At 39.0% G+C, this 26626-nt stretch overlaps 3 protein-coding genes and 2 pseudogenes across 5 annotated transcripts in view; 2 read left to right on the forward strand and 3 right to left on the reverse strand.

The window, feature by feature from the left end:
• LOC148741295 (anoctamin-4-like) overlaps positions 1 to 803 on the reverse strand; it is a 223507-nt pseudogene extending 222704 nt beyond the window's left edge. The window contains exon 1 of the transcript XR_015990394.1: positions 70 to 803. The product of XR_015990394.1 is annotated as an anoctamin-4-like (transcript). The remainder of the gene's footprint in view (positions 1 to 69) is intronic.
• A 5469-nt stretch (positions 804 to 6272) lies between these two features.
• On the forward strand, positions 6273 to 8913 carry LOC148741304 (uncharacterized). Its single transcript, XM_088744736.1, has 2 exons — positions 6273 to 6842; positions 7833 to 8913. Exons 1-2 carry the CDS (start codon positions 6698 to 6700, stop codon positions 8192 to 8194), a joined length of 507 nt encoding a protein of 168 aa, XP_088600862.1. The 5' UTR covers positions 6273 to 6697; the 3' UTR covers positions 8195 to 8913.
• Positions 8914 to 10234: 1321 nt separating this feature from the next.
• LOC148741305 (uncharacterized) lies at positions 10235 to 25559 on the forward strand. Of its 2 annotated transcripts, XM_088738980.1 has the most exons (6): positions 10235 to 11011; positions 22187 to 22249; positions 22397 to 22565; positions 23387 to 23458; positions 23886 to 23957; positions 25437 to 25559. In XM_088738980.1, exons 2-6 carry the CDS (start codon positions 22201 to 22203, stop codon positions 25510 to 25512), a joined length of 438 nt encoding a protein of 145 aa, XP_088595106.1. In that variant the 5' UTR covers positions 10235 to 11011; positions 22187 to 22200; the 3' UTR covers positions 25513 to 25559. The 2 variants fall into 2 exon arrangements, 1 of the variants encoding a protein (XP_088595106.1); XR_015993309.1 differs by lacking the exons at positions 22397 to 22565; positions 23387 to 23458; positions 25437 to 25559 and having other exon boundaries at positions 23886 to 23959.
• LOC148741306 (uncharacterized) lies at positions 16627 to 17711 on the reverse strand. Its single transcript, XM_088746468.1, has one exon. The coding sequence runs from the start codon at positions 17395 to 17397 to the stop codon at positions 16627 to 16629; it is 771 nt and encodes a 256-aa protein (XP_088602594.1). The 5' UTR covers positions 17398 to 17711.
• LOC148741307 (uncharacterized) lies at positions 19085 to 20277 on the reverse strand (annotated as a pseudogene).
• Positions 25560 to 26626: the final 1067 nt, after the last annotated feature.

The raw sequence follows: 26626 nt of genomic DNA on the forward strand, positions 1-26626 counted from the left end.
AACTGTTTATGAACACACAAGGTATTACCATGATAATTAAAAACTATGTTACAAAATGACAATGCTTACCTCACTTTCTTCACTAATCACTTGTTTGTCACCCTGATCAATCTGTTCTCTGGGAGGTTCCTCAACAACATTTTTTCCAGGAATGTTGTCTTGGTCACCAGATACACTTGGTTGTGCATCAAAAGGTACACAAACATCTAAGTGCTGCCGGAGCTCATTCATTGGGGAAAATTTGTAGCATTGCTGACAAAACTCATCAGGAACGGACATTTTAGCTGGGATGACAACATCGTCAATATTCAGGTTTGACTGTATCGGACGAATATATATCCGTCCTTGGCCAACAAACTGTTTCAAATATTCCATAGTGTACCCATTTGGGCCAGGAACTATTGCTTTTAGACGGCGAGAACTTGGTTCAGCGTGCAAGAATTCATAACCACCAGCTTCGTACAACTTTGGAAAAGTTGCCTGAACCATCTCATGGAGTTCTCCTGCACTAGAGTTTTCTGGAAGAAAACCTTTTTGTTTTCTCCAAGGCCTGCTGTTAGCAATTCCCTCTTCTCTTCATTACTCGGCACTTAATCTTGTGCAGTGTATGCCAAACAAAAGAATTTTGCCGTTAGTTCTTTAGTTTTTTTCTTCCTCCCTTTTGCGGCCCTTGTGACGGTGAAATGTTTTGCTTGACTTGATGTTCCACGTGCAGTTGTGTTGCTTACAACTGGTGATGGCGCGTTGTGAACTTTTTGGTACGGAGAAAACGCTCGTTTCAACTCAGCTTGAGCTCGATCAGAAGTAGAATAGCATAGCTTAAAGTAAACACGCGCTCTGATTGGTCAATACGTCAACCGGAAGAGAGGGTATTTAGCGTGGAATCGCACTAATGCATAAAGCGATATCGCTGACGTGAGTCACGAGCAAAAATTATTGTTACGAACGTAAAAGCGTAAATACAACTAGTGCTACGAAAATATGAACAAATATGAACAAATTTATAGGAAACGAATGTCTTCCAAATTTTGAATTGAAATTGAAATTTTTAGAAAATTGGAGGAAACCATTCACGCTCAAAAGTACGAGAAAACGCATAGAAAAAAATCAAAATGCCAGAGACGAGGGAAGAGAGCCAAACGACAGTTCTCGCCAAGGAAAACCAAACAAGCTTTACAAAAGAAAACCAAAACAGGTATCAATGCCGAAAAAGGTCAAGCATCTTTTCCCGAAATCTAAACCATTGTAGCCTATACAGACGACGAACTGGCCTCTTTTAGATACAACATGGTTTCAAAAAACACTAGACGGCAAATTCACAAATTCGAGTGGTCGAAGAACTGTCATCCAAGCGCTCAGTGATGATTTCGACCCAGTGGAGATATCAAAGCTCACTGGCCACTCCAATCCGGAATCCATATCCAGCTACAGCTATAATCCTCTGGAAAAACAGCGGCGAATGTCGAATAAGTTGGCCGGTTTCAACCCACGCCAAGCGCGACAACTACTAACGGCTATTCAAGTCATGCTTTACGGGAGATTGTTCTCAATAGCTCAGCCACGCCAAGCAACACAGCAGCTACTAGTGACCTTGACATCAATGCCAGTCGTTCCAGTTACCTGATGGCAGGAGCAGTTGGCGGAATGTTTACTGGAGTAACTTTTAATAATTCTCCAGTAAATATTTCCATAAACTTTCAGTCCAGCATTGACACCAACGAGCGACTCCCTGCGATTAAAGAAAAACAGTTAAAATTGTGACTTTGAACTGAACTGTTTTCCGCCAGAGTTAACCGAGAAATTCCAGTCTTAATCATCATATTTTGAAGACACTTTTTTCAACAACTGTAAAGCACTTACCGGTTATTTGTAGATCTTGCTTTGATACCGGAACGATTAAAATTTTCATTTCGCTGGAGGATTTGACCATTCAGTTGTTGATTTTCGGCGCCACATTTTGCCAAGTTGAGTGGTAGCAGTCAAATCTCTGTCTTAAAGAACTCCGTGTTGTGTACTTTTAGTTTTTTTTTGCTGAAGATGGTAAAATGTGAGGCACCGCTTTCTCCACGAGTTTAAAATAAAAGTGGTTTTCATTCTAACAATATCTTGTTCCCTCTATTCGCTAGATATTGACACCTGACTTTGAAAGGGTTTCCATTGTTTGCGCACTGGCGTGGCGCACAAAAGTACAGAACATCTGGTTTCGCCCAGTGATTTGGTGGCTTTAGCTATGTGATTCAAGAAAAATTCTCGAGGTACAATTAAAATTGTCGACGGTTCAAACGTGAGCGACTTACCTTGCTCTCCATTCCCTTAACAATGACAGTTCTGACATTTGACTTTAAAATGGCTTTATTAAGGGCGCGCTTACGGAATAAAAACAGACAATAACATTGCCGTTTTAATTTCTTGTTTTCTTATTTTTATTCAGTTATGCGATTCAAGAAAAATTCACTACCTGACTCGTGAATTCCACGTTAATTTTCACTTGAAAAATCGATATCGCACGAATCGCGAAGCGGTTCGTGCGATATCGGTTTTTCGCGTGAAATTTAACGTGGAATTCACTCGTCAGGCGGTGAATTTTTCTGTAGTATTAGTTTCTCGAAGCTCTTGTGATGATTGTAGTGCTAGACTTATCAAATTGGTAGCAGCTTGAGAGAGCAAACGTGCAACATCCGCGATCCCTCGCATGTCGGCCATATTGCAACGAAAAGGACATGAAAAGAGTTCTGGGATATTTTTATAATCCCGCAAATTATGTTGAGATATAATTTAAAACAGGCCCCATGAAAAAAAGGCTGAATAAATTTCAAAATGGGCTGAATAATATCGTATCAAGTATGGTTAATTCGTAAAAGTAGGCGGTTAATGAAAATAAGGCTGAATAATTTTTGAAATGGGCTAAATAATATTGTGGCAAGTATGGTTAATTCGTAAAAGTAAGTGGTTAATGAAAAAAAGGCTGAATAATTTTAAAAATATAATTTTGGCGGTAATGGCATCCCATAGAGGGGGGGAGAGGGGGCGACTGCCCGTTAGTTATTTGTACCCTTGTGCCTAATCGTAAGATTAGTCAGGCAACCCTAGCTAGTATAGAAGGGGAGGCTGGGAACGAAGAAAAAAAATGGGATGAGAGAAAAAAGCACGTGGAGAGAGAGTTGGTGAACTTAGAGGAGTCGGAATAAAATTGTTCAGTTTATTCAATTGAAAGTGAGTCGTGGGTATATTGTCAGAAGAAGCGTTTCCGACAGTACTTGGTAAACTTCTCAGGTTACCCCCTTGGGTGCCTATATAGGATACCACACACTAACCATTAATAAGGGTAACGATTAATCTCAACCATAGCGATTCAAACTCTTTGGTAATTAGACAAAAATGTTCTCGAAAATTAGATGGAATCCCTTCTTTGACATAGAGACCCACTCCGCCAGCATTAGTTAAGGTTGGCTTTGAAATAAAGTCATATCCGTTGATAGCTATGTTGTTGGTTTGATCACAACTACCTTTTGTCTTTGTCTCAGAGAGATCTATAACATCAAAGGCATGCTGACGTTCTGATAGCAGCAAAGTCATACTCTCATGGTTAGCAGAAAGACTTCTAATGTTGAAGTGAATAGTAGAAAAAGAAAGAGTTTGTTTGCTCCGATTAAGATTCTCATTATTAAGAAAGTCTTCTAAGGTATAATATTGGAAGTTAGTCTGCTGAATAAAATTATTTTCATGATGGATGAGACTGGATATCTTGTCAAGTTTAGATAATAGTTCAAATCGTGGTAAGTTATCTATATGTGTAAAAGTCATCATATGTAATAAAGAACTGTACCATAAAATAAGTAACTTAACCAGTTGGGTTAGCCGCTGGGAATGAATGAACTCCACTATCTTGCTTCAGGATATCCAGTTCAGACTTCTTCTGTAGAGCAACAACAGGACTTTCTGAATCTTTCCGAAGATAAGTACGACCATAAAAAGTCCAGATGAACTTGTACTTTAGACCCTTCCTAACTTTCATACTTTCCTTAAAGAGATCTTTTTTGGCTTGGGTAAGGTTTTCCGAGATGTAAATTTTGTTATCCCAATATATTGCAAGACCCAAGTCTCTTGTCGATTTATCTCGCAAGTGTTTTGTTCCTTTATAAAAGTGATCTCTCGTCTCCCTTCGTACAAACTTTACTAGAATATTAGGGACTCGAGCTAGTGTTCGAGGAAGCTCGAAGTCCTTTGTAACCGGACGCAATAGAGCAACGCGCGAACTTTAGCTTAGTTGCACGTGCGGCCTCGTAACATCAGCCCGCGACCTTTAATTTGGTTGCACGCACGTATCGCAAGCGCTCACGAAAGCGCCGCGACAGCCCGCAAGCTGTATAAAGGTTACGTTGTTTTACATCCTTCTCTAACTGCAGCACTGTAAGATCCTTTTGGTAATCGATGACTCACTGATATATCATTTGTCGTTAACTCTAATCCAATTAAAGAACCAACCTCTATCTCAATGTCATCCGTATTTTCATCTTTCACCTCGGGTATACTAGCGGGAATATTGTTCCAAATTGTTGAAACAGGTTTGACAAGATTGCAATCTGTTAGTCAGAGTAGCATTTTCAGCTACTAGACTCGCATTTCTTGCTTCGAGTAGATCAAGCTTTGTTTGAAGAGCTGTGTAACTATCATTCATTTGCTTAACAAAATCATCCAACTTCACTTGAATTGGTCGAAGATTGCTGACGAGGAGCGAATCAGATTCCTTAATCATTGGCATTTCGTTTTCAAAACATAAATGAATCGTAAAAAACACTACAATAGGGACCCGAAAAGCAGTCAGCATGTACATAATTCCTGAAACACTAGAAGAAATGTACATTTAGTTTGAAGATATCGAAAATTCACACAGAGCAAAAAATGGCCACCCGCCATCTTCGCTGACCATTGACCATGCTCGGGTAGCTAATCAGAACACAGGATTCGCTTCATCTTGCCCACGGGCGCCTGCGAGCGATGTAATAAACATTATTACCATCACCGCAGTAAACTGATTGGTCTTATTTGCATCTGTAATTCCGATATCTTTTTTAAATTTTTGGAGCAGACTTGAAAACGAGGCAAACATAAAGAGTGGTGTATCATTTGTCAACTGTTTTAAACAAGAAACAAACGTAACAAGCTGTTAATTAAAAATAAAAAGGATGTAGCGGCCGACACAAGCGAAGCAAAATTTCGACGACAACTAGGAGTTTCGCAAATGAAGACACACTATGAAGCGAGGATATATTTTACGGACAAGCCTTCAATCGTTTTATTTAACGTAGTCATGGTATCCAAGTACTTATCGTAAAATAACAGTCCCGCTTGGAAGAATTGAACCAAAACGAACTTCAATATAAGGTAGGCATTCGGAAGCGAAACGGGAAATCCAAACAGACACTTACTCTAACACAGAAAACTGTAGTCTTACGGCAAACGACAACAACCAAACGATAAACTAAAAAACTTCAACTACTCTTCTCTAAAAGTCGCACACGTCAGCATTAAAAAGGGTCCGCTTGATTTGCTTACGAGATTACTTCGTAATCTCAAAGCACGCGCACGCGAGTCGCGCGCGCACAAGTTTGTTAATGTCTTCTTAACAGTAGGCAAAAAGCGTGGCAGCCGTTACAAAGGATCATAGGTCGCAAAAAACCAACATTGTTAAGTTCGTGAAACATTTTTCGACATTACTCATGCCCCTTCAGTTCTTCCCACTTAAGTTCCAAATGCTCGCGTTACAGCTTACATTTAACTCTAAAAACTAGTTATCGAATGCCGATGTAAGGCTATACAGAGTCGCGAACTATTTGAATAAAATATAACAGAAGCACAAGAGGACAAAAGTGGTATTTTGAATTATATCCTTTTCGTTAAGTCCTAACAATTTTTAGGTACACTAGCATCTTGTAGTGCAAATGTATATCATCTACGAATATCATCGTGGTCAATATTCCTTGACCTCCCCACCCCTCTTTCCATTGCAGCGAATGGATTTTGGTGAAAACGGCTACATTCCGCACCACAAATCCCGAAGGAAAAAAAAAGCTGTACTCCCGATTGTAATGACTCTGTAGCTATTGCTTCGCCCCATTTTATCCCTCGCAGTTATTCTCACCTGAACTGACGTCATTTACTCGTACAGAAACAACTTCGCTCTGAGTTGTAGCGGCGATTCAGACCGTTCACATATAACTTCTCCTAAAACATAAGTTAAAGTACCTTCGCTAACTGGCTTTGAGAATGTAAAGTCCTCTTGGACTATTATCATTAAAGGTAGTTGAATAAACAGTGATTTGACTTCAATCCTTTTTTCAACTGTCGTGTAGCGTAATGTCACTCATGAAACAGAGAGAAACATTGTTTCACGTCAATATCATGAGCAACATTAGTTACTAATAACCTCGGTGTCTTCGATAAGACGCTGAAAGTAGTATTTTTATATCTCGAACAAACATCCATTTTGAGGCAGTGAGATGTTTAGGTATTATCTGACGTTACTAATGTGTTCTTATGACTAGGGGTGTGTGTAGTGTTTTTGATCCTGGCGGCGAGAAACTTGACCAATCTTGTCAACTTGCACGTGGCTGATGTTGGCAAAACCGGTAAAGTGCGTATCTGGCTGGTGATTTGTTTTGCTGTTCTGTTGCCCTGCTCGTGGCTGGGAACGCCCATGGACTTCTGGGGGATAGCTGTCGGTGCCAGTGTGGCAACAGCAGTGGCTTGTTTGATGATCTGTGTGTGCATCGCATTAGATATGCCGTCAGATTTGAATACCGTTGAACAACCTACCGTGAGTTTCGAGAGTTTCTTTTCAGGTATGAATTCATAGGTGGACCTAAGATCATGATTGAATATGCTACTTACGTAGAATTATATGATAAGCTACGTTACACAAACATATTGATTGGTTTTTACTTATGTTCCGTTGAAGGAAAGACGCATGGGTGACGTCCCATTAACAACCTTTGTACCGTAAGAGATCACAGAGGACGTCAAAATGTGGCAAGAAAAGACAGAGCTGAATAACGTATGCGCATGCGCTATTTTGCCGCGGAAAACGGATTTTGTGTCGTTTCCCTATGATGGGTGATTTCCTATTCTGTTGCTTCGAGGCGTCGTTTTCCTTGCCGCTTTTCTCTCATATAACAACCTCCAAAAACTTTCTACACCCCCTAAAAATTTTTGGAATTTAATTTTCTCCTTAAAAACTGTGGAAATAGGAAAATGCCTCGGTTTTAAATGTCAGCCCCTGTTATTTCCGCTAATTTCGCTTGATTTTGGACCTCGCATGCGTTGTTAACCCCATACCCTCTGACGTAGCATTTCATTATTCAGCCCTGTTACACGAACATCAGTGACACACTGGGCAGCGCCTCGTTTGCCATTTTGTTATTTGTTACCTCGTTATGACGTCATCCGTTCTCTCTTACTAAACAAACGCACGGCAACATGGAATCTGCTTGTTGAATAGTTACTAATAGTTTCGGTGAAGCCGAATCGACTAACCAGGTTAACCATTGTGAAAAAAATCCCTCACCAATTAGCTGGTTTAATAAATTCACAATTGCCCCTTCCTCTAATTGAAAATAAAAAGGCCACGATTTGATTATCAACCCCTGTTATTCATTTTCTTTACAAAAATGTGCCGCGAAACGTCAACGTTTTAATAATAGGTAACAGCTAACAATTAACTGCGTGGCTCATATTTCGCAGGAAAAATGAGAATGGTAGCTTTAATTTTGAGTGAACCTTTATGCCCATTCCTCAATGCTGTGTTCTTTTGATTATTTTTTTCTTTCCTTTAGCTTTTGGAACTATATTATTTTCTTTTGGTGGTGCTTCGACCTTTCCAACGATTCAGACAGACATGAAAAAATGCTCCAAGTTCCCAATTTCTGTGTTCTGGGCCTATGTTGGTGTTGTAAGCATGTATCTGCCAGTGTCAATCCTCAGTTTTATGGCTTACGGCAAGGACATCAAATGGAACATTCTCGAAAGTGTGGAACACGAAGGACATAACACCGCAACTGTTTTGTTAGACATTGTGCTTGTTCTGATCACACTTCACCTGCTGTTCAGCTTTGTGATTGTGATAAACCCAGTATCACAGTCTTTTGAAGAGTTTTTTAACATACCTCAAGGTTGGTGTGAAAACACCCAGTTTTAATCTCATTGATTCAGTAGGAAGCAAGGGTTGCGATTACCTCTAACTATTTCGTAAAATAACTTAGAATTTAATATTGTACAAGGAATATGATCGAGAAAACTTTGGGGTCCACAGCTGTGCTCATCTAAGTGCAAAATAAGTGTTTTTTTTTTTTGTTTCTTGCTTCCTACACGTAAAACTGTTTGGCGTCTCCGTTCATTGAACCCCCACCTATACATCCATTTCAGTTTAGACACCTACGCTAACTTATGTCATTTTTCGGTCTCCTTTTCCTACAGGATTTAGTGTCGAACGGTGCGTTCTTCGCACCGCCATCATGTGTCTTATTCTTGGCATAGGCGAGCTCATCCCAAACTTTGGTCCCATTCTGTCTCTCATTGGAGGATCCACAGTAACTGCATTGACCTTTGTATTTCCCTGTTTGTTTTATTTGAGAATTGAACGTAATATTCCTCTTCATATCAAGGTTTTCTTGTATGAACTCATTGCTGTAGGAATATTTGGGGGCGTGGCGTCCACTTACTCCGCAATAAATGACCTTCGAAAAGTATTCAGTTAAACATTCAAAATAGGATTATCATTTTAAGGGCGTTCTGTTCGCTCAAAGTATTTCTGATGACGATAATTATTTGACCTCAACTCAGATGATATAAGGTTACTAATCATTTCAGGAGCTTAAACTCTCCTATCGCAAAATATCGGACTTCTGTAGTGGGGAGGGGGAGGGGGGGGAAGGGGGGGTTGGGGAGGGGCGGCGGGAAGGTGAGAATTAATTTCGTACACAGCCAAGCGATAGAGGTCGACCCTACATTTTGATCACACTGATCGAATCAGGGCACGAAGTGTGTTTGATCCAGTGATGCCTTCTATTACTATGCATGAACTATGTTTGCTAGTTTATTATAAAGAGCTGTAATATGGCCCTTGTGTATGATTCACCCGAGTACATAAACAGCTCACCATACATGAATAAAGATTTTTCAATTCAGTGTAACAGACATGAATGATGGTTGTCTCTTTCTTCAAGAAAGATCTCATGGTGTTGACGTATTTGGCAAGTCTGACACCACAGACAGCCCAAGCTCAATCTGAGAAGCTTTAGTAACGAACTGAGTGATAACATATTGTCAAACTGTTGCACGAAACTTGATCTAAAGAAACTGTATTGGCAAATTCACCTTTAAGTCTGAATAATTAAAAAAAGAGCTTAAGTTGCACAGGAAGTTTACCTACAACTCAGTTTCAGGACAAGAAAATATATAAAAGAACTTCTCATGTTAGGTTTGGGTGATCTGTGGGATCTGATTTGTTAAATGTGTTGGCATAGCGAGACCTGTGAAAAAGTTTGAAACGCCACCTATCAAGCTGTAGCTTTCTGTGTGCATGCGCACTCCTTTCACTCCTTCGAAATGTACCCTTCACTGATATCTATTACTAAATGAATGGATATTCATTTCAACTTGAAAAGTATTCATCAGCTTAATTTGGTAATATCAACCAAGTTGAAATTGTAAATTGCCCACCGGAAAGAGTTAAAAGGCTGACGTTTCGAGCGTTAGCCCTTCGTCAGAGCAAATGTAAGTTTGTGGGTTGTGTGGGTTTTATGCAGAAAGTGGAGCTACACTATGGCTGGGAATGATGACGAGAAAAACACGAATAAAATTAGTAGAATGAAAAGCGTTCGTTGATAGCTATGGAGTTAAGAGTGTCGATTTGAAAGATAAACATTTGTTCAAGAGTTTTGCGGCTTTCCGAGCTACCTAAATGTAAGGAAAGACCGCAGATTGCCAGGTGCTGCTTAGAAAGATTAGGTTGATTTAAGTGTCTAGCGACTGGTTTTGATGCGTCCTTGCATTCCTTTCTGCGTCGCGGAGGTGTTCTTGGAGTCGGTCACCCAGTCGTCTTCCTGTTTCGTTCACACTCAACTGTTTTTCCTTCGAGGACAACTTTTTCAAACAAACCAGTGACGTAGCCATGGGTACCAAAATGGGACACAGCTATGCCAATCTTTTTTGTAGATTTCGGTCGAATACCAATTTTTCAGCCAATACAACGGCCGCAAACCTGAACTCTACGTCTGACTCAGTTCATTCTACTAATTTATTATTGTTTTTGTCGTCACCATGTTCCCACCAATAGCGTAGCTCCACTTTCTGCATAAAACCCACACACAATCCACAATTCCTCCATTTGCTCTGACGAAGGGCTAACGCTCAAAACGTCAGCTTTTTAACTCTTTACGGTGGCCAATTTACAAGTTAACTTAGTTGATATTACCAAATTACCTTATTACCCCCAGCGACGCAGCACCACAGTTTCATTAGAAACTGACCCCCTTTATTCATCAGCTTAGTCCAGTAATTATTCAACATTTCTTTGCAAAATACTATGAATTAATCTTACGTGTTTCATTTGAATTTTCTTTGATAGCTTTGATAAAGATCGTTAGTTTTTAAATAGCCCAACAATGGCAATAACGTCATTTTTAGACAGGCAGTGAACATATTGAACAAAAAAGAGATAAGAAAGCATCTAGTTTTGCTGTAAGTAAAGAAGAGAAGTCGAATAAACAATTCTGATTTTTAAAAAAAGATGAATTCCTGAAAAGTTTAGAGGTTTCAGAACATTTTTCATCCGTGGGATGTTAATCATGTCTCTTCCACCGCGTAATTACCAATAATAATGCATGCAAATCTACGTTTTCATGCGGTTTATTTCAAAGTATGCAAATAACGGTATTTGAGTGAATGCGGCTTTCTTAAATGGTTCAATATTGTGGCTTACAAGAAAACAGAGACTTACCATGGGATAATTAAGGTAAATAACTGAATCCATCTATTTGTGAATTGTAAATAGCATACTTTAAAATTGTTACAAACAATTGGTGAAGAGTCTAGAGTTACAGGGTAATTATAGTTTAGTTTGTGAGCGAGTCATAATAACCGTTAGCACACCATATGTTTTGTTGACTTTATTTTGTTGTTAGGCTTAAAAACCACTAAAAGGTACCATAATACTCACTGTGTTTTGAAAATTACACATGAACAACGTTTTTTAAACTGAGATCAAAGAAGGGGGACATTGGGGATTTTCAGTTTTGCGGTCAGTTTGGCGATTTTTTAGATCGGTTTTTGTACCACAAAACTTTCGGGTTTTTTTTGGCGGTCGATGCGGTTCGCGGATTTCTGTTTTTCAGCATTTGGTTTTCGTCGAAAGTACTCATGTGTTTTCAGATTTGGTATCCGATGTGATTTTTCGATTTTTCCTATTGGGGTTCTGGTTCGTCTCCTCGATCTGAGCGACAATTACGCGCCTTGACTGTGCTCGAATATCCGTCAGTTAAGCCTCTATATGCTCGATTTGCTACTACTGTATAGCATCGACAAGGCTTTTGATAGATGGGATGTAAGAGTATATCGGTTAGGAAAATTTTGCATGCAGTTTTCGGTTTTGATCATCCTCGGAGACCCAGGGGCTGTGGGTCGATTTCAAGTTAGGGCATGGGCTCTTCATGCCCTAACTTGAAATCGACCCACAGCCCCTGGGTCTCCGAGGATGGGTTTTGATCGATTTTGTTTTTGTATCTTTGCGGTTTTGGACAGGAGCCCATTACTTTTAGCACGTAGTTAATTTACAACACTCCTGGGAAAAGATAGTCTAAAAATAAACTGTTCTGCGAAAATCCCTTGACATAGGTTCAGTAGGGGAATTGAACGCTCCAAGTAATGGGCTTCTGTATTGTAAGATTTTTTTTTTCACCGTTTTGGGGTTTCCATTAGACCCAATACCCCTCTTGAAGAGACAATGGTTGTTTGTGCTGATATCATTTAACACGATTAACAGAAACAAATGTAATTATTATGGTATGGTGGTACATTTTACTTCATCGGTTAACATTTGGCCGATTTTCAAAAGGATACATGTTTAACAATCCCTGTCTCAGTCAAAGAATTCACCGAAAATCGTATAACAACACTACGATTCGAGATTTGAGTGAGATTGCAATAAAGAAAGTTCTTTTCGTTACCTCTCATGGGCTATAGGAACTATCAACAACAATAACAGCAACTTCATTTGTACCCAACATAAAAATTACTGATAAAAATAATGATCAATTGACAAGAATATAAAGGAGTACTAGCTGCCCCAAATAACCATAGGGGCTAGAAAAAAAGGGCAGCTATACTTAGGTGATTTATCTAATGTAATTACTTGGGTCTGATATAACACACACAACACACACACACTCGTTCATCATACAAAACAAGGTCAAGGAAGCAAGGAATATCAGAGTAAAAGACAAACGGAAGGCCAGAAAAAATTATTAATATTTATCAAGAAGAATTAGCTTAAGGTTTTTCTTAAAACGTTTCAGAAGAAGAAGGTTTATGTCTTCACATTTATCATTCCAGACTTTAGCACCCTGACATCTTTTGTTGAAGATTCCATAATTTGTTCTGGAATTTGGAATAGTATAGGTCATTTTGCTAGATAATCTGGTAATATAATTATGTAACATCCTAACAGAATTGAAATAGGGGCCAAATACAGGAGGTAAGAGTTTCTTGTGAAACTTATACATAAATACTGCAAGTTGAAAGGTAATAATGTCAAACAGCTTCACAACATTTAGATCTTTAAATAAAGGACTTGAATGTTCGTTATAACTAGAGAAAGTAATTACTCTTAAGGCTCTCTTCTGCAAAATAAATAAAGGTTGCAAAGCTGTCTGAAAGGTATTACCCCAAACAATTATACAGTAGTTTAAAAAAGGCTCAACTAAAGCATAGTAGAGGCTAAGTAGTGTTATAGTACTTAAAAAATTACGGAGCTTGGACAGAATGCCTATACTTCTCTTGATTTTTTTAAGAAATTTTGGTAATGTGCATCTTCCAACTAACATTATAATCTATGTAAACTCCAAAGTATCTAGTGGAAGTTACCTGTGTTAAAATATGATTGTTTACAATCAAATTTTTACAAATAACATAACCTGTTTGGGCAATTTTCTTTGAATTGGACGGAAAATAACAAAATTTGACTTAACAATAATTAATGAAAGCTTATTTGCACATAACCAGGTGTAAACTTTCTCATGTTCAGAATTAATCATGCTTTCAAGCATCTTTATGTCCCTATGCTGAAAGAATAAATTTGCATCATCTGCAAAAAGATGGAAATCCAAAAGCTTTGACCAATTGTGAAAATCATTTACATAATTTAAGAACAGTGGTCCAAGCACTAACCCTTGGAGCACACCACAGGACACTGTCTGAGTGTCTGAAGTAAGAGCATCAACAGAAAAAAACTGTGATCTATTACTTAAGTATGAAGTAAACCAGTCCTTAACAACACCTCTGATACCATAGTAGTCAAGTTTTTTAAATAGAATTTGGTAATTAACAGTATCAAAAGCTTTGCTAAAATCTAGGAATATTCCACAAGAATAATCTTTTTCTTCAATGGCTAATTGCACTTGGTCAATAATACTAAGAACTGCATATTCAGTTGAGTAGTGAGCGGAAACAAAACTGCTTACTATAAATGAGTTGTCTCTTGTTAAGAAAGTCAATTATCCATATATATTTATAAGCTTTTCTAACAACTTATTAAAAACAGAGAGTAGAGAAATGGGTCTAGAATTATTTAAGCTTATCTGAGAACCTTTCTTAAAAAATTGGGATTACTCTAGCCATCTTAAAAATTAATTTCTCAGGGACAATTCCAGTAAGAAAAGATGTGTTAAATATGGTCTGTAAGGGACCTGATAATTCACACTTAAGAATCTTAAGAATAACAATGGGGATACTGGTAGGACCCAAAGCTTTACTAACATTAAGGTGGCTGAACACAGTTTTTATGTGCGCTTTTGCTGATGCAATTCAGAGCACACACAAGGATTGTAAAGAACAAACATGCCATCAATAGGGCGGTCATTTTATTTATTCAACACGTATCCGCACCATCTGCGTTATTTTTCTCTATAGGTGGCACAGTGTATTGAGGGCTTTAATCTTTTACTACAAAGATATGTTAGAAAAGTTAACAGTGCAAAGAACCCAGCAATTCTCAGCTTTTTCGTTGTTACTGAAAGAACCCAGTTAAATGCAGCCCATTCATAGCAAGTCAACAAATTGCGACTGAATGGAAAATTGCTTTCTCGGAAATACGGCTTTTTTTTGAGAACCACTCATTAGAATTTCACGAAATCTGGCACGAAAATACTTTAGGAAATAAGTAACTAGAGTATTGAAAAAAATTGATTTCAACAAAGGAAATTCTAGAAAATCGAGTGAACCTTCAACAAGGGATAATTGAAGATCTCTCTGTTAAATTGCTAGCAAAATGGTGGTAACTTGTGAGTATTGTTACAAGCTCGTTGCATGCAAGTTATAAGGAAAATCTAATGACTAGATATTCTACAAGGAAACAAAACTGATTTTAATTGCCTGTTTATATCTATTCATGTCGCCATGGCAATGGCACATACGCCAGCTTAACTATCAAAGAAACAAAGTTTGTGTTGTAAACTTGCTTGCTGCCAGTTTTGGTGACCGAGAGATCAAGGGTTTTAGAGAAAATGGTGAAAGAAACAAACATATCAAAAGCTGTGTTCAGCCACCTTAGCTTGGCTATTTCTACTTCAATTTTATTTGCAGTCACAAACTATCACAAACAGGAGGTGACAGGAACTCCCTAGCAGTTTGAGTAGCACTAGGAATGGAGCTTGCAAGATTACTACCTACATTAGCAAAAAATTCATTAGGTACATTGGCTATTGATTCTTGATCAACTATTTCACAATTTCCTATCACTATTTTGTGGACAGGTTGAATGACATGGGATTTAACCTGAACAATTTGTTTAATTCCAGACCAGAATCGTTTACCATTATTTTCATGAAGCGAGAAAAGTTCATTATAATAATTTCTCTTGGCTAATTTAATTAAGTGATTCATTTTATTCCTGTAGATTTAAATTTTGCATGATAGTAGGTAAATTTTGTCTTAAGGAATTTCTTGAATAAGCCATTTTTTATTCTAATGGAGGTCCTAATTCCACAGGTTATCCATGGCTTTGATCGAGCTTTGAAATCTTGCTCAGATAATTGTAGATAACAACCTCAGATAACTTAGTATAAAATTATCAAACATACTGCTGAGGTCAGAAGCTTCTTTAAGCAAACCACTCCAGTCTATCACTAATCAAAGCTTTCTTATCAAAGTTTTAATAATCTCACCTGAAAACATTGGTGCTAGCTGGAAGGGAAGATAATTTACTGACAATAAGAAAATTAGGTAGATGGTCAGTAATATCGTAACATAAATTACCACTAATCACAAAATGCTCAAGGGAATTAAAGAACATATTGTCAACAAGAGTTGCAGAGTGATCTGTAGTTCTGGTTGGCTGCAGAATTTGGGGTTGAAAATAAAATGTACCCAGAGTACTGAGAAAACTATCTGTATCAGGATGTAATTCAAACTTGAGGAGATCTAAGTTAAGTCTTCCAACAGAACACAATATTTGTTTTCACGATATTTTCACAATATTTTTTTTCACAATATTTGTTTTCTACTATCATATTGACGTGATTTAGGAAAGCATCTACATTGCCATGGGGGTGTCTATAAACAACACCACAAATGATATTACGGCCCATATTGTTATGAATTTCAATGCATAGGGATTCATAATAATTTTGCTTTTGGGCAGAAAGATCTAAGCGATGAGTATATGCAAGATTATCCTTCAAATAAAAGTAAGCCTACCCCCTCCCCCCCCCCCCAGCATTGGTACAGCTTGGTTGAGACTAAAAGTTATAACCAGTTATATTAATATTTACTACTTCATCTTGATCATTCTTTAACTTTGTCTCAGTTACACCTAATACAGACATAGGGAAATATAATTCAGACAGCATATTAACTAGGTTATCAAAAATATTAGCCTGCAGGCTCCTGATAATTTGTTACAATTTAAAAAAGAGAGTGAACTACTAGTTAGGCAATTTATGATATCTTCATTAATAAAGGTAATTGAACTGAGTGGAGTGCAATTTGGGCTGAAATCATACGCGTGATTTCAAAATCGAACGAGCGCGCAGCGCGAGTTCAATTTGAAATCACAAGTAAGATTTAAGACCAAAATTGCCTGACACGAGGTTAAATTACCACTTTATTACATCCATCTTGAAATCGCACAAATACAGAACTTGGTCAATTCAAATATTTTATTGATGCAGTACTGAGCCGGTTTTTAAATAAAAAACGGAACCGGAAACGCATTGACATCTTATTTTGTAAACAAAACAGAAAGACTTTGACGTCATGTGTCAAAAACTCAGTCAAGCGTATCAAAAGAAAGACAAGTTTCATTCAAGAACTTCAAGAAGTCCTCAATAACTCAGAAAAATAGTGAAGCGTTAAAGTTCAATCCACGTCGTCTGACTCAATGATGTAAACCCTTCGTTTCTTCTGTGGTTGGGGTGGAGAATTCTGGCTGTCTCTGGAGAAGAAATTGAAGGTGCAGCCTGTGTAATTCTGCGATGGAACAGGAGCAGCATAACTGAAGGCTTCCATGCGGTACTGCGGAGACTGCAATGGCAAACGTGGTTGAAATCCTGAAAATTCAGCAGACTGAAAACCAGAATTGGAACCCATGGCCTGATACATTCGGCCTTGTTGTTGGACGTGATAAATCGGAACCAGAGGTGTTCGTTTATGTTGGACTGCAATCTCTTGATTTGAGGCTTGATTTGCAGTGTTTTGGCGGGAGACTTCGTTTGCTTGATTTTCGTTTGACACGTCTTTATATCCACTGATAATGTGAGACAGTTCTTTCCTGTGATTCTTGTCTATTTCATCGTAGTCGTCTAACGAAGATTCACGTGCATAGCCTGTTATTTCACAGATGATATTGCGCGGTTGACCTGATTTCTTCAGTTTTGATACCAATGTTTTCCTCATGCTTTGGTTCGTCAGCTTCTTATTCGTCCTGAGACAGGAGGCCATGGATTTCATTAAATTGCCGATGGTTTTTTGTCCCATTCGAACTTTGGTATACCAAACATCTGCTGATTTAGGACGATTTATGATGCTTAGATAGAGTGGCCCTGTGTTCTTCATTCCTTCGGGTCGCTTGGACAACCAAAGCTTGAATAGCCGCACTGGATCGCTTTTTCCGCCATCGGTGCTGAACATTGCTTGTGGTGTTGTTCTTCGCCTGATGGTGAGACCACCGCTCCGTGTTTTAGTGGGACCTTCTCTGAACTCAACAACTTCAGTTCCATCTTCTCGCTGTCTTATAATTACGTCTTCCACGTACGCATTGTAGTGTTCTTGGCGACCACGAAATCCCAGTTGTTCCGTCAAATTTTTAAAGTTGACATTGGTCAAGACCTTTCCATTAAAATCACCCAACTGACCTTTTTCCCACAGGGCTGACTCTTCTTCACATGTGATTGGCTGAGCTTTGTTGGGTCTCTTTCCCTTTCCTTGTTGACGCAGGGAAATTGTTTTCGCATTGAGGATTTCTCGTGAGGAGTGAAACTCCCTCGATTACACGATGCTCAGTGGATAGTTCTTCTCCTTTAGATATCGTTCTATGGCACTCTGCATGATTTTAAGGGATTCTGGCTCGCAATCATCTCCGTCTTTTTCCTTACTTCGGCGTAAAACTTACTCAGGACTTTTTCAAGTTCTTCAGGCGCCATTGTTTCGATGGAGACATATTCAAGATGGCGGCATTGACACCAGCTTCTGAAAACATTCATCCATTGTTTTGTGGAGCGGGACGGATTTTTATTGGAACTGACAGACTTAAGCTCATGTATTTCATCGCTTGAAATAGTGGGAAATCTTGCAACATCCAACTCTTGTAGTGGCTTTTGATTTTCTTCGTTTGTTGTTGATTCGGTGGACTCGGGATCGCGCGGATTTTGAGCTTGAGAAGGTACAAAATCGTCAAAATATTCATCAAAATGTAGAGAAAAAGTGGGAAAGTCCCTGGCATGTTGGTCTTCAGCCTGAAGAATCTCATTGTTATCATTCAAAAACTGGAAGAAATTAAACTCATCCATTCTTGGGGGGAAAAATAAGAGTTTTGGAAACAAAAGTTGCAAAATTTGCCAGATGATACTCTTTGTTTTTCATTTTCCTGCAATTTGATTGGTCACTTTAAACAAGCCTTGAAATCTGATTGGTTGTTTGTTTTAAGTGTAAAATCCTCATTGGCTGGAAAAAAGATGCGATTTAGAGCAAAAAATGGTGCGATTTGGGAATAAATTGCACCAATTAGAGCCAATCAGATTACAGGGACCACCAGTGATTTCAAAATGGATTTAATAAACATGAAAAATCATGTGTGGTGAAATAATTAAAATTCAAGTCAAAGGGCATATGGATGTCATGTCTGAATTACTAAGGTGATCAGTGTTGGAAATAGGAGAAGTAATATCTAGTCGGGGTAATGAGGCATAACTATTTGGGCTATTGGGGCTCTCAAGATGAGGGACTCTACCAGGGCACCTATCACAAAACATGCGAGTTTCAATAGAACTTATCTTTAAGATGGTGGCCCATGATGTCAGCAGAAGAGTTGATAGGTATCACAGGAGAGTCAGCATTCCTCCTTAAGAAGATCTTTCCAGCATTAGTCCACAGGAACTTGTAGCTATTGTCTTTCTTGAATTTTAAGCACTCCTTGAACAGTGCCTTGCTCTTTGGTGTTAAACTTTCATTGATAAAGATCTTCTTATTGTTATATTGTGACCTTGTTTTGTTATACTTGTGTTACATTATATTAAGTTACGTCATAGTTGTGTTACGTGTACATGGATGCGCCTGCGCAGGAAAGAACAGGAATGAAAGGAATCTTGGAATGTTCATGTTCATTGCTGGTTTGTTTATAATTTCGCCCTAAAAGTTCCTAAGATACAACACTTATCAACAGAGATTTAAATTTAGCCAAAGTCAGCCGTGGTGATAGATTTCAGCCTTTTCCTTGCCCGATACAAACTTTCCCTTATAATTTCTCGCCTCACAAACTTTACTATTATAGCAGGATCCACTGATGCCCTACTGCTTGGAAATCGATGACAAACAGACATATCATTTCTTTTCCAACGGAATACCCATCTTCTGACTTAGCTGAAGCACAATGTCGTTTAAGTATCTTCCTCCTGCGAATTCTCTGGAAGAGGAAGATACCGCGAATTTCAAGACAGTCTCTTCTAGTATACTGCTCTAGGTCATTAAGGGGACTTTTGTACTAACTTTAAATCGTTTGCAGAACTTAACACTTGGGCTTTGAGGCTAGCATGTTCTTCTTGTTCTCTTCTTGAAGCGCCTCAAAAGGAAGTCTTCCATCTTCTCATATTTCGTAGTCAACAATTCCACTGTCGCCAAAGCTTCCTCTAACTGCTCAGAAAGCGGGCTAAGTTTTTCATCTAAAATCTTTTCCAGCTTTTCCGTTGTAATATTAGGCATAATTCCTTGCATAAACTGTAACGAGACTCACAAAACTCGACCAAAAACTACACAAAATTGTAAACATGCCATTAGAGACAGCGCGTCATCCAAGCCGAAAATAGACTGGACACTGTAAGGTGAAGTCTGGTTTCGATAAACAAGAACGCCTGTCGTCTAGTGCGGATTCGCAAGGTGGACATCAGTGCTAAACGAACACTAACTATTTTGAATTTAGAACATAGCTAGCAGAACCGCGCAATCAAATTCAATATACAGAATCGTGCTCAAAATCCCGATAGTGCACTCTGATAGCGTCAGCAAATCGCTTCGCGAGAAATTTTTTTTCTTCGCTCGAGCGGCCATTGTTAGCGCGGGGAAAAATAATATATTTCGCAACAATAATGGATACAAACAGAAACTCGGCCCACTAGTCCGAAAACGAAGACAATGTTTGGACCTTTACCTTGGGCTAGAGTTCTTGAATGAGGCAGAAAATGAGAAAAACAACGGAAAAGGAGACTCGGCATCAGCGCCGTCACGATTCACGAAAGAAGCGTAAGAGTTGCCCGAGGCGATAGCCGAGGGCAACTCTAGCTTCTTGAGTGCTCTCCAAACTTCCCACATGCTCCATAACTCGATAGTGCACAGCTGAAAGCGCGAACCAATTGTTTTAGAACATGGCCGGTGGAATTGTGCATCAAATCCGACGCGAAAAACAGACAACAATATCAGTTGAAGCGAATCGTGACGGCGCTGATGCCGAGTGTCCTTTTCCTTTGTTTTTCTCCTTTTCTGCCTCGTTTAAGAACACTAGCCCAAGGGGAAGGTCGAAACATTGTCTTCGTTTGCGGACTAGTAGGACGAGTTTCTGTTTGTATCCACTATTGTCGCGAAATATATTATTTTTCTCTGCGCTAACAATGGCCGCTCGCGCGAAAAAAATAATTTCTGGCGAAGTCGGATTTGCTGACGCTATCAGCGTGCACTATCAGGATTTTGAGCACGCTTACGTATAATGAATTTGATTGCGCGACTCAGCTAGCTATGTTCTAAGATTTTTTACATTTGCATTTTCAATTTCCTTAGATCCCTCGTGAGTTTGTCATTTCTAGACACTGGGATCTGGACATTTAAGTGAGTTCTCAAATATAGTCCCGTAGATGATGTTTCAGTAAGTGAAAGCGTTACATCAATCCCGCAACAGTAATTTCCGGTCACTACAGGATTATCTGCAAAGATTTTTTCAGCCTTTGTGACGCTTTTTTCGAATTAGAGTGAAGTTGGTTTGTCTCCTTTCAAGGGCAAATATGTAGCTCCAAATGGAAAAAAAATTACCGTAAGTAGGTATAAGATCTTGGAAGGGTTTATCCCATATCATGTCTTGAAATGAACCAATAGTTGTTGCGGATATCTCACGCTTAGTTTTTGGCTGATGAAAGCCTTTCGCAAACCACTCCATCTCCGCCTTGAAGGCGTGGGGTATTTGTCTTCTGTGAATTGCATTAGAAGGATTCATTTCCATGAGATTAACAGTGAAAAGTCAAGATTTAATCAGGAATTTCAATTTCATTTCCCTCAATTCGCACTTATCGGGACTAGGTACCAACTCCCTCTCAGTTATTTCTAGTGTCCAGTCTATTTTCGGCTTGGGTGACGTGCTGTCTCTAATGGCATGTAAATTGTAAGACATTAACGAACACGTCCGCCATGCTGCCTGACCGCTGACCGCGAATCAATCACTGGAATTGTTCGCTGGCCTTTGTAAAAATGATCTGAAATGCTTTTTTTCTCTGTGAACAACTGTGAACGTGAAATTCTTCTTCGTCATCATCTGCTTAACAGTTAAAAATAATGACGAAAATTATCCGAACTTTCTCCGCTTTTTACAAGTGGTTTTTTTTTTTTTTTTTTTTCTTTTTTTTTTTTACAAGTGGTTTTATTGGAACGGCATTGTGTTAATCTTAGGTCTCAATGCAATGTAACGCCGACACAGACTGCTTCAAGGGGCTTCAATTATTTTGCTTTGAGCTTGATTCAGAGTCGGAAGATCTAGGAACGACTGACTCCAGCAACAGAGTTCATTTTCATTGACATTGTCATATCCCCATGATCTCCCCTCATTGGAGGTTAATTGGCACTCAGTTTTCTGCAGTCCCTCCCCCTGTTGGCGACAACTGATTCCCGTCAGTTTCCCCCGAAAACCATGCGATGCCCCCAACCTCGTTCCCAGGGTCTGTCCCCTTAGTTGGGGATAAAAGGCCCTGGGAGCGAGGTTTCGATGCCGCTTAGGTTCTTCTCCGCCACCATCTCCCCACCCCCCCTCTTCCCTTCTCCTTAATGAACAAGAACTTTCTTTTGCACCTTCAAAATTACGTAATATTCAGCTCTTGAAAATGTTTTAGGCTTAGTTTATCTCCCCTTTTTAACACAAAACTGAAAATGCGTACCACATAGATTTTTTTGCCATGCTTGCTTGCCTCGATCCCAAGCGCTGATCTTGTCCATTTAATTCGCTTTCCAGGCAATTCTTGTGTCATGTCTGCGCTAACAAAGGAAACCATGTTGGTGTTCATTTGTTTCTTGGGTAAGTGATGAAATTTTCCTTCCCATTAATAATAATAACCAATGATTTAGCTTCATTTGCCAAAAGTATTTAGTCATCAGTCATCCTCACACAGTTTAGTTTCTTTCCTTGGAAATACTTATATCGCATGTAAATTCGTCTGAACAGCTTTTCAAACCGTGAGAAGCAGTTGTTTGACATCAAATACTTCGATTGAATTTCTACAACACTGTGAATGCACGCCGGTAGATGGTCCTACCAATTCAATGAAAGTTACATGCAGAGGAAAAAAACTTAAATCATTTCCGTGGAAACTACCAGCTACCACGACAATCCTGTGCGTATATTACAAATCATAATTAATATCAAGTAACGAACATACGAACAAAAGCCTTGCCTTTGCAAAAGATTTGGAAGAGGCATTAAAAAGTAAAACAAAAACAAAAAAACAAAAAACCCAGAAAAAAAAACAACAACAAATCCGACAGCCCTCTCCAAATATACCTTCTCTGCTTTGGAATAGAAAATCATTACCGCAATTTAATAAAAAGTATTTTATATGTCCCTATTGCGATTTTCCTGTTGACGCAATGAAACCCAGATAAAGATTTTTTATCCTAGAATCTTTTGATGTGGTTGTCCGGCGCACTCCCACCTTATGCATGTAATCGCGTTCTATTTAGGTTAAAACATAATTTCAAAATCTTAAAAACTTATTGGTGATATGATGAAATATTCATTGACTAAGTAAGGTCGAGGAGGACCAGAAAAAAATTTATTTGAGGTCATAACGCGTGGAGCAAGCGCAGCAAAGAAAATAGTCAGAACAAGAAAGCTCAGTTACGTCAAAGTTCTAAATTAGAACTCACGTTCTTGGAAAATGCAACAGAGCTGAGTGAGTGCTGGGCCAGACGGAATTTTCCGAACGGGCTCAGGTCAACCCCCCTCCCCCCTCCCCTACCATCGAGGTCAACCCCCCTCCCTCCCCGACCATCGACCATCTACCATCTACACATATCAGCTTTCGTGAGCGGGGCCGTACGGGTCATTTTTAATTTGGATTTACGTACTGTTTTCTCCCACATTAAAATCAATCATTGTTATTTGTGGGTTTATCTTATTGTTCAAGTCGGTTGCAATTTCCATTGTCTTTCATAGAGACCTGAGCAACAATCTTCTAGAAGAGCTACCATCTGACCTGTTTGCAAACCTCAGCAATCTCCAAGAATTGTATGTTTAGCTTTTGTTAAGATTTCATTCGATTTCTATGAACGTTTTTGTTTTGGTATTGGAAGAATGGGCAATATAATATACCTGTGATACACAAAATCTATTATACACATTAATTCCATCGATCTGGGAAGACCTGTTAACGGTTACCAAATTTGACAATTCCAAGAGTAGTTTGATCTCTTCATTTTAAGAAATTGTTGACACTCAAATAGAGTTTTTCCAGATATGTAGATAGACTGGTCAATTAAGGCCGCAAAATAACAGTCAACAAAACGAAAAACATGGAATTTGAAGACAAACAAGAAAATCTTATTTCTAACCTCTCACCCTGTATCATGATCATGTCTAGATCTAGGATACCTGTGGATGGTTTTTCAAATATTTACTTATGATAAGCTAACATTTTTGTTCCTTCCTTTCCTAGGCGACTAAACGAAAACCAGTTGCGATATCTTTCACCCAGCATATTCGCTCACAATCCTCACCTGAGGATCTTGTAAGTGTGCCTTTCTTACTTTGAATGATTTTTGTTGAAAATGAAACATTAAATATATTTCAAAATATCATTTTGAGACTGTATGTAGTGAAGCGCCGAAGTGGCACTTAGCAAATAACTGAGGCCTTGACCGCGCTCTGTTCTGTTGTAAATCACGCAGGAAGCAGCTAGAGCACCAATCAAAGAAGTGTAAGGAGAAACACGAAACGTGGTCAAGTACGTGTTTCACCCTACACCTCTTTCAGGCTCTTGCCGCTTCTTGCGTACATGCTTTGCAACAGAACAGAGCGCAGTCAAGGCTTCTTTATTTGCTTTATGGTCGTCAAATTCCCCTCGCATTGCTTTCTTATTTTCAAAGCAAATTTTAATTTTCGAAGCGAACAAAAGTGTCGTTAGCATGTTTTAGACTCTCATAAAACAAACTAAAGTACGCCAATGAGAATCCTTGTTAGAATTGTTCAAATAAGTTGATTTGCTGCAATAGTTCACAAACTGAAATAGTTCCGCAGATTGAATTCAACACTTTTGCTTGTAGTTTTTTTAAATCTTAATACATTATCTGAAAGTGAAATTTTCCGTAGACTCCGGCCGAAGTATTTTTTCACATGACAAAAGAAAAACAAACTACTCAAGGCTTGTGAATTATCGATGAACGACAGCCGAATTCACGGAAACACAAGGTTTGCTCGGGGTGAGAGCGCAGTGAGACTCGGCCGGCAGCTGTGACTGATGTGGCCTTCCACTCAACGTATCGGAAGGGATCTCAGAACAAGCTCCTAGATGTTTACGAACGTAATTTTCTGAGGCTTGCTTGACTGCGAGGACCGACGAACATCACCATGAAGAAAGGCTGATAGTTTCGAAAGAAACTGTTTGGGGCTGCGTCGGTGGTAGTAACGAAATAATTTGGATATATCAACAAAGTTGAAATGGTAAATTGGCCACCGTAATGATTACAAAAGCTGACGTTTCGAGCGTTAGCCCTTCGCTCCAACGAAGAATTAAGACCAGAAAACAACACCGGGAGCTACGTTCCCTACTCTTTGCGATGGCTGTGTAGGTTCTCTAACGTCCCCTGCTAGCTAGTACAGACGAGATGCAGGAGGGGGCCTACGGCTTTTCGACCTTATCCAAGAAGGGTATAATGTCTAGCCAGTTGCAGATGTTATAGCAAAGGCAGTCTTTCTCCTCAGTCATTTTAAGCCCCGAGTGGTGGTCCGGTCTAGGGCTTGAACCCTCGACCTCCAACACGGCAGTCCAGCGGTCTACAACATGAGCTAGCCAGGCGGCGGTAACTACTGGGTGGGCAGGTGGAAGGATGTAAAATGAAGAATATGCTTTTAAAATTGAGAGAACGTGACTCTGCTGGGAAAATTTTCTTCACGCAAACCAGCAATATGTTGATATGCTCGATTTCATTAACTGCAGTACTTATTATCATTGTCATTACTAACCTGGCATCGACATCATTTATCACAGGTGGTTACATGGCAATCAGTTAAAACAACTGCCACCAAAACTTTTTCATGAGTTGACTCGGCTAGAGGACTTGTGAGTAGCACTCTCTTACGCCTTCAATAATTTTGTCGTGAACAAAATTGCTTAAAATCAAAGGCAAGGCCAATCCTAAATCCTTCCTTAACTGATTAATTGAAAGATTCACCCAAGTTTCCTTTAGATGTTTATTTCCTTTTCGGGGGGGGGGGGGGAGGGGGAGGTGGGTGTGTGTGTGTGTTAATACGAGATGAAGACCTTTGATCTCCATAATTATCCGGCTAGCAGATCAGATCAGACTTAAAATCCAGAAGGTTTCCATGTTCTATTTGGAATATGACCAATGATAATTTTGTTTTCAAGCCTGACAATAAAAAGCAGAGGGATCCTTGAAATAAGTGGAATAGTGAGTCCTTTGGTTTGGAGGAAACAAGGAGGACACTTTGAACGCCAAAACAACGACAAAGATCTTAATTTTCTAACGTAACATTATCAAAATCTCTACTTAAAGTGCAGTTTAGCTAATTGGTTGCTCCGTTTTAAGTCTTTATTTTTCGCTGCGCGGTTAAAGTGAAAGAACGGCAGAAATTCTCGACTAGAATTCCCCCAAATTGCTCACCAACAAGGAAAAGTTAGCATGCTTTTTCTACAAGAAGATTGTAGCGACAAACTAGCTGGATTTTATTTCATTCAGACGTTTAATGAAAATCTTCTTTACGTTAGAACAAAACCACTTGCAGAGTTAAGGTGTACTCAAGATTTATGGCATTTCCGCTTGCTGTCCACGACCTCAGCTCACATTTGATATTTTTTTCCAAGTGTAAGCGTTTTAAGCACTCTCTTTAAATTTTAACGAGGGCTCCATGAAAGCTTTAATTCAAGCTGAGGCAATATAAAGTTACTTGATTGAAGGAAAGTGTGTACGAGTAAACAACATAGATGAATAGTTGGACGGTTTCAATCAGTACGTGTTGTTGAGTGCCGTTTTTGTCGTAATGCAGATTTCCCTGAAAACCCTTCAGAAAACATCAAAACTGCTTCCTGGGCTTGCAAACTTTAAAAGCTTTCCTTACAGATTATCAGATCGTAATCGCAGTGGTGGGCCAATTCACGTCAAAAAATTGCGTTTTCTCCGTCCAAATTGAAATATTCTTCATTAGTTCTTTATGGATGGT

The sequence above is a fragment of the Stylophora pistillata genome, chromosome 1 (genome assembly GCF_964205215.1).
Source record: "Stylophora pistillata chromosome 1, jaStyPist1.2, whole genome shotgun sequence".
Classification (NCBI taxonomy): Eukaryota; Metazoa; Cnidaria; class Anthozoa; order Scleractinia; family Pocilloporidae; genus Stylophora; species Stylophora pistillata.

Coding starts and splice junctions, on each gene's coding strand:
- LOC148741304 (XM_088744736.1), top strand. CDS start 6,698: ATGGACTTCTGGGGGATAGCTGTCGGTGCCAGTGTGGCAACAGCAGTG. Junction 6,843..7,832: donor TTTCGAGAGTTTCTTTTCAG/GTATGAATTCAT, acceptor TCTTTCCTTTAG/CTTTTGGAACTATATTATTT.
- LOC148741306 (XM_088746468.1), bottom strand. CDS start 17,397: ATGTTCAGCACCGATGGCGGAAAAAGCGATCCAGTGCGGCTATTCAAG.
- LOC148741305 (XM_088738980.1), top strand. CDS start 22,201: ATGTCTGCGCTAACAAAGGAAACCATGTTGGTGTTCATTTGTTTCTTG. Junction 22,566..23,386: donor CCAGCTACCACGACAATCCT/GTGCGTATATTA, acceptor TGTCTTTCATAG/AGACCTGAGCAACAATCTTC. Junction 23,958..25,436: donor AATCCTCACCTGAGGATCTT/GTAAGTGTGCCT, acceptor CATTTATCACAG/GTGGTTACATGGCAATCAGT.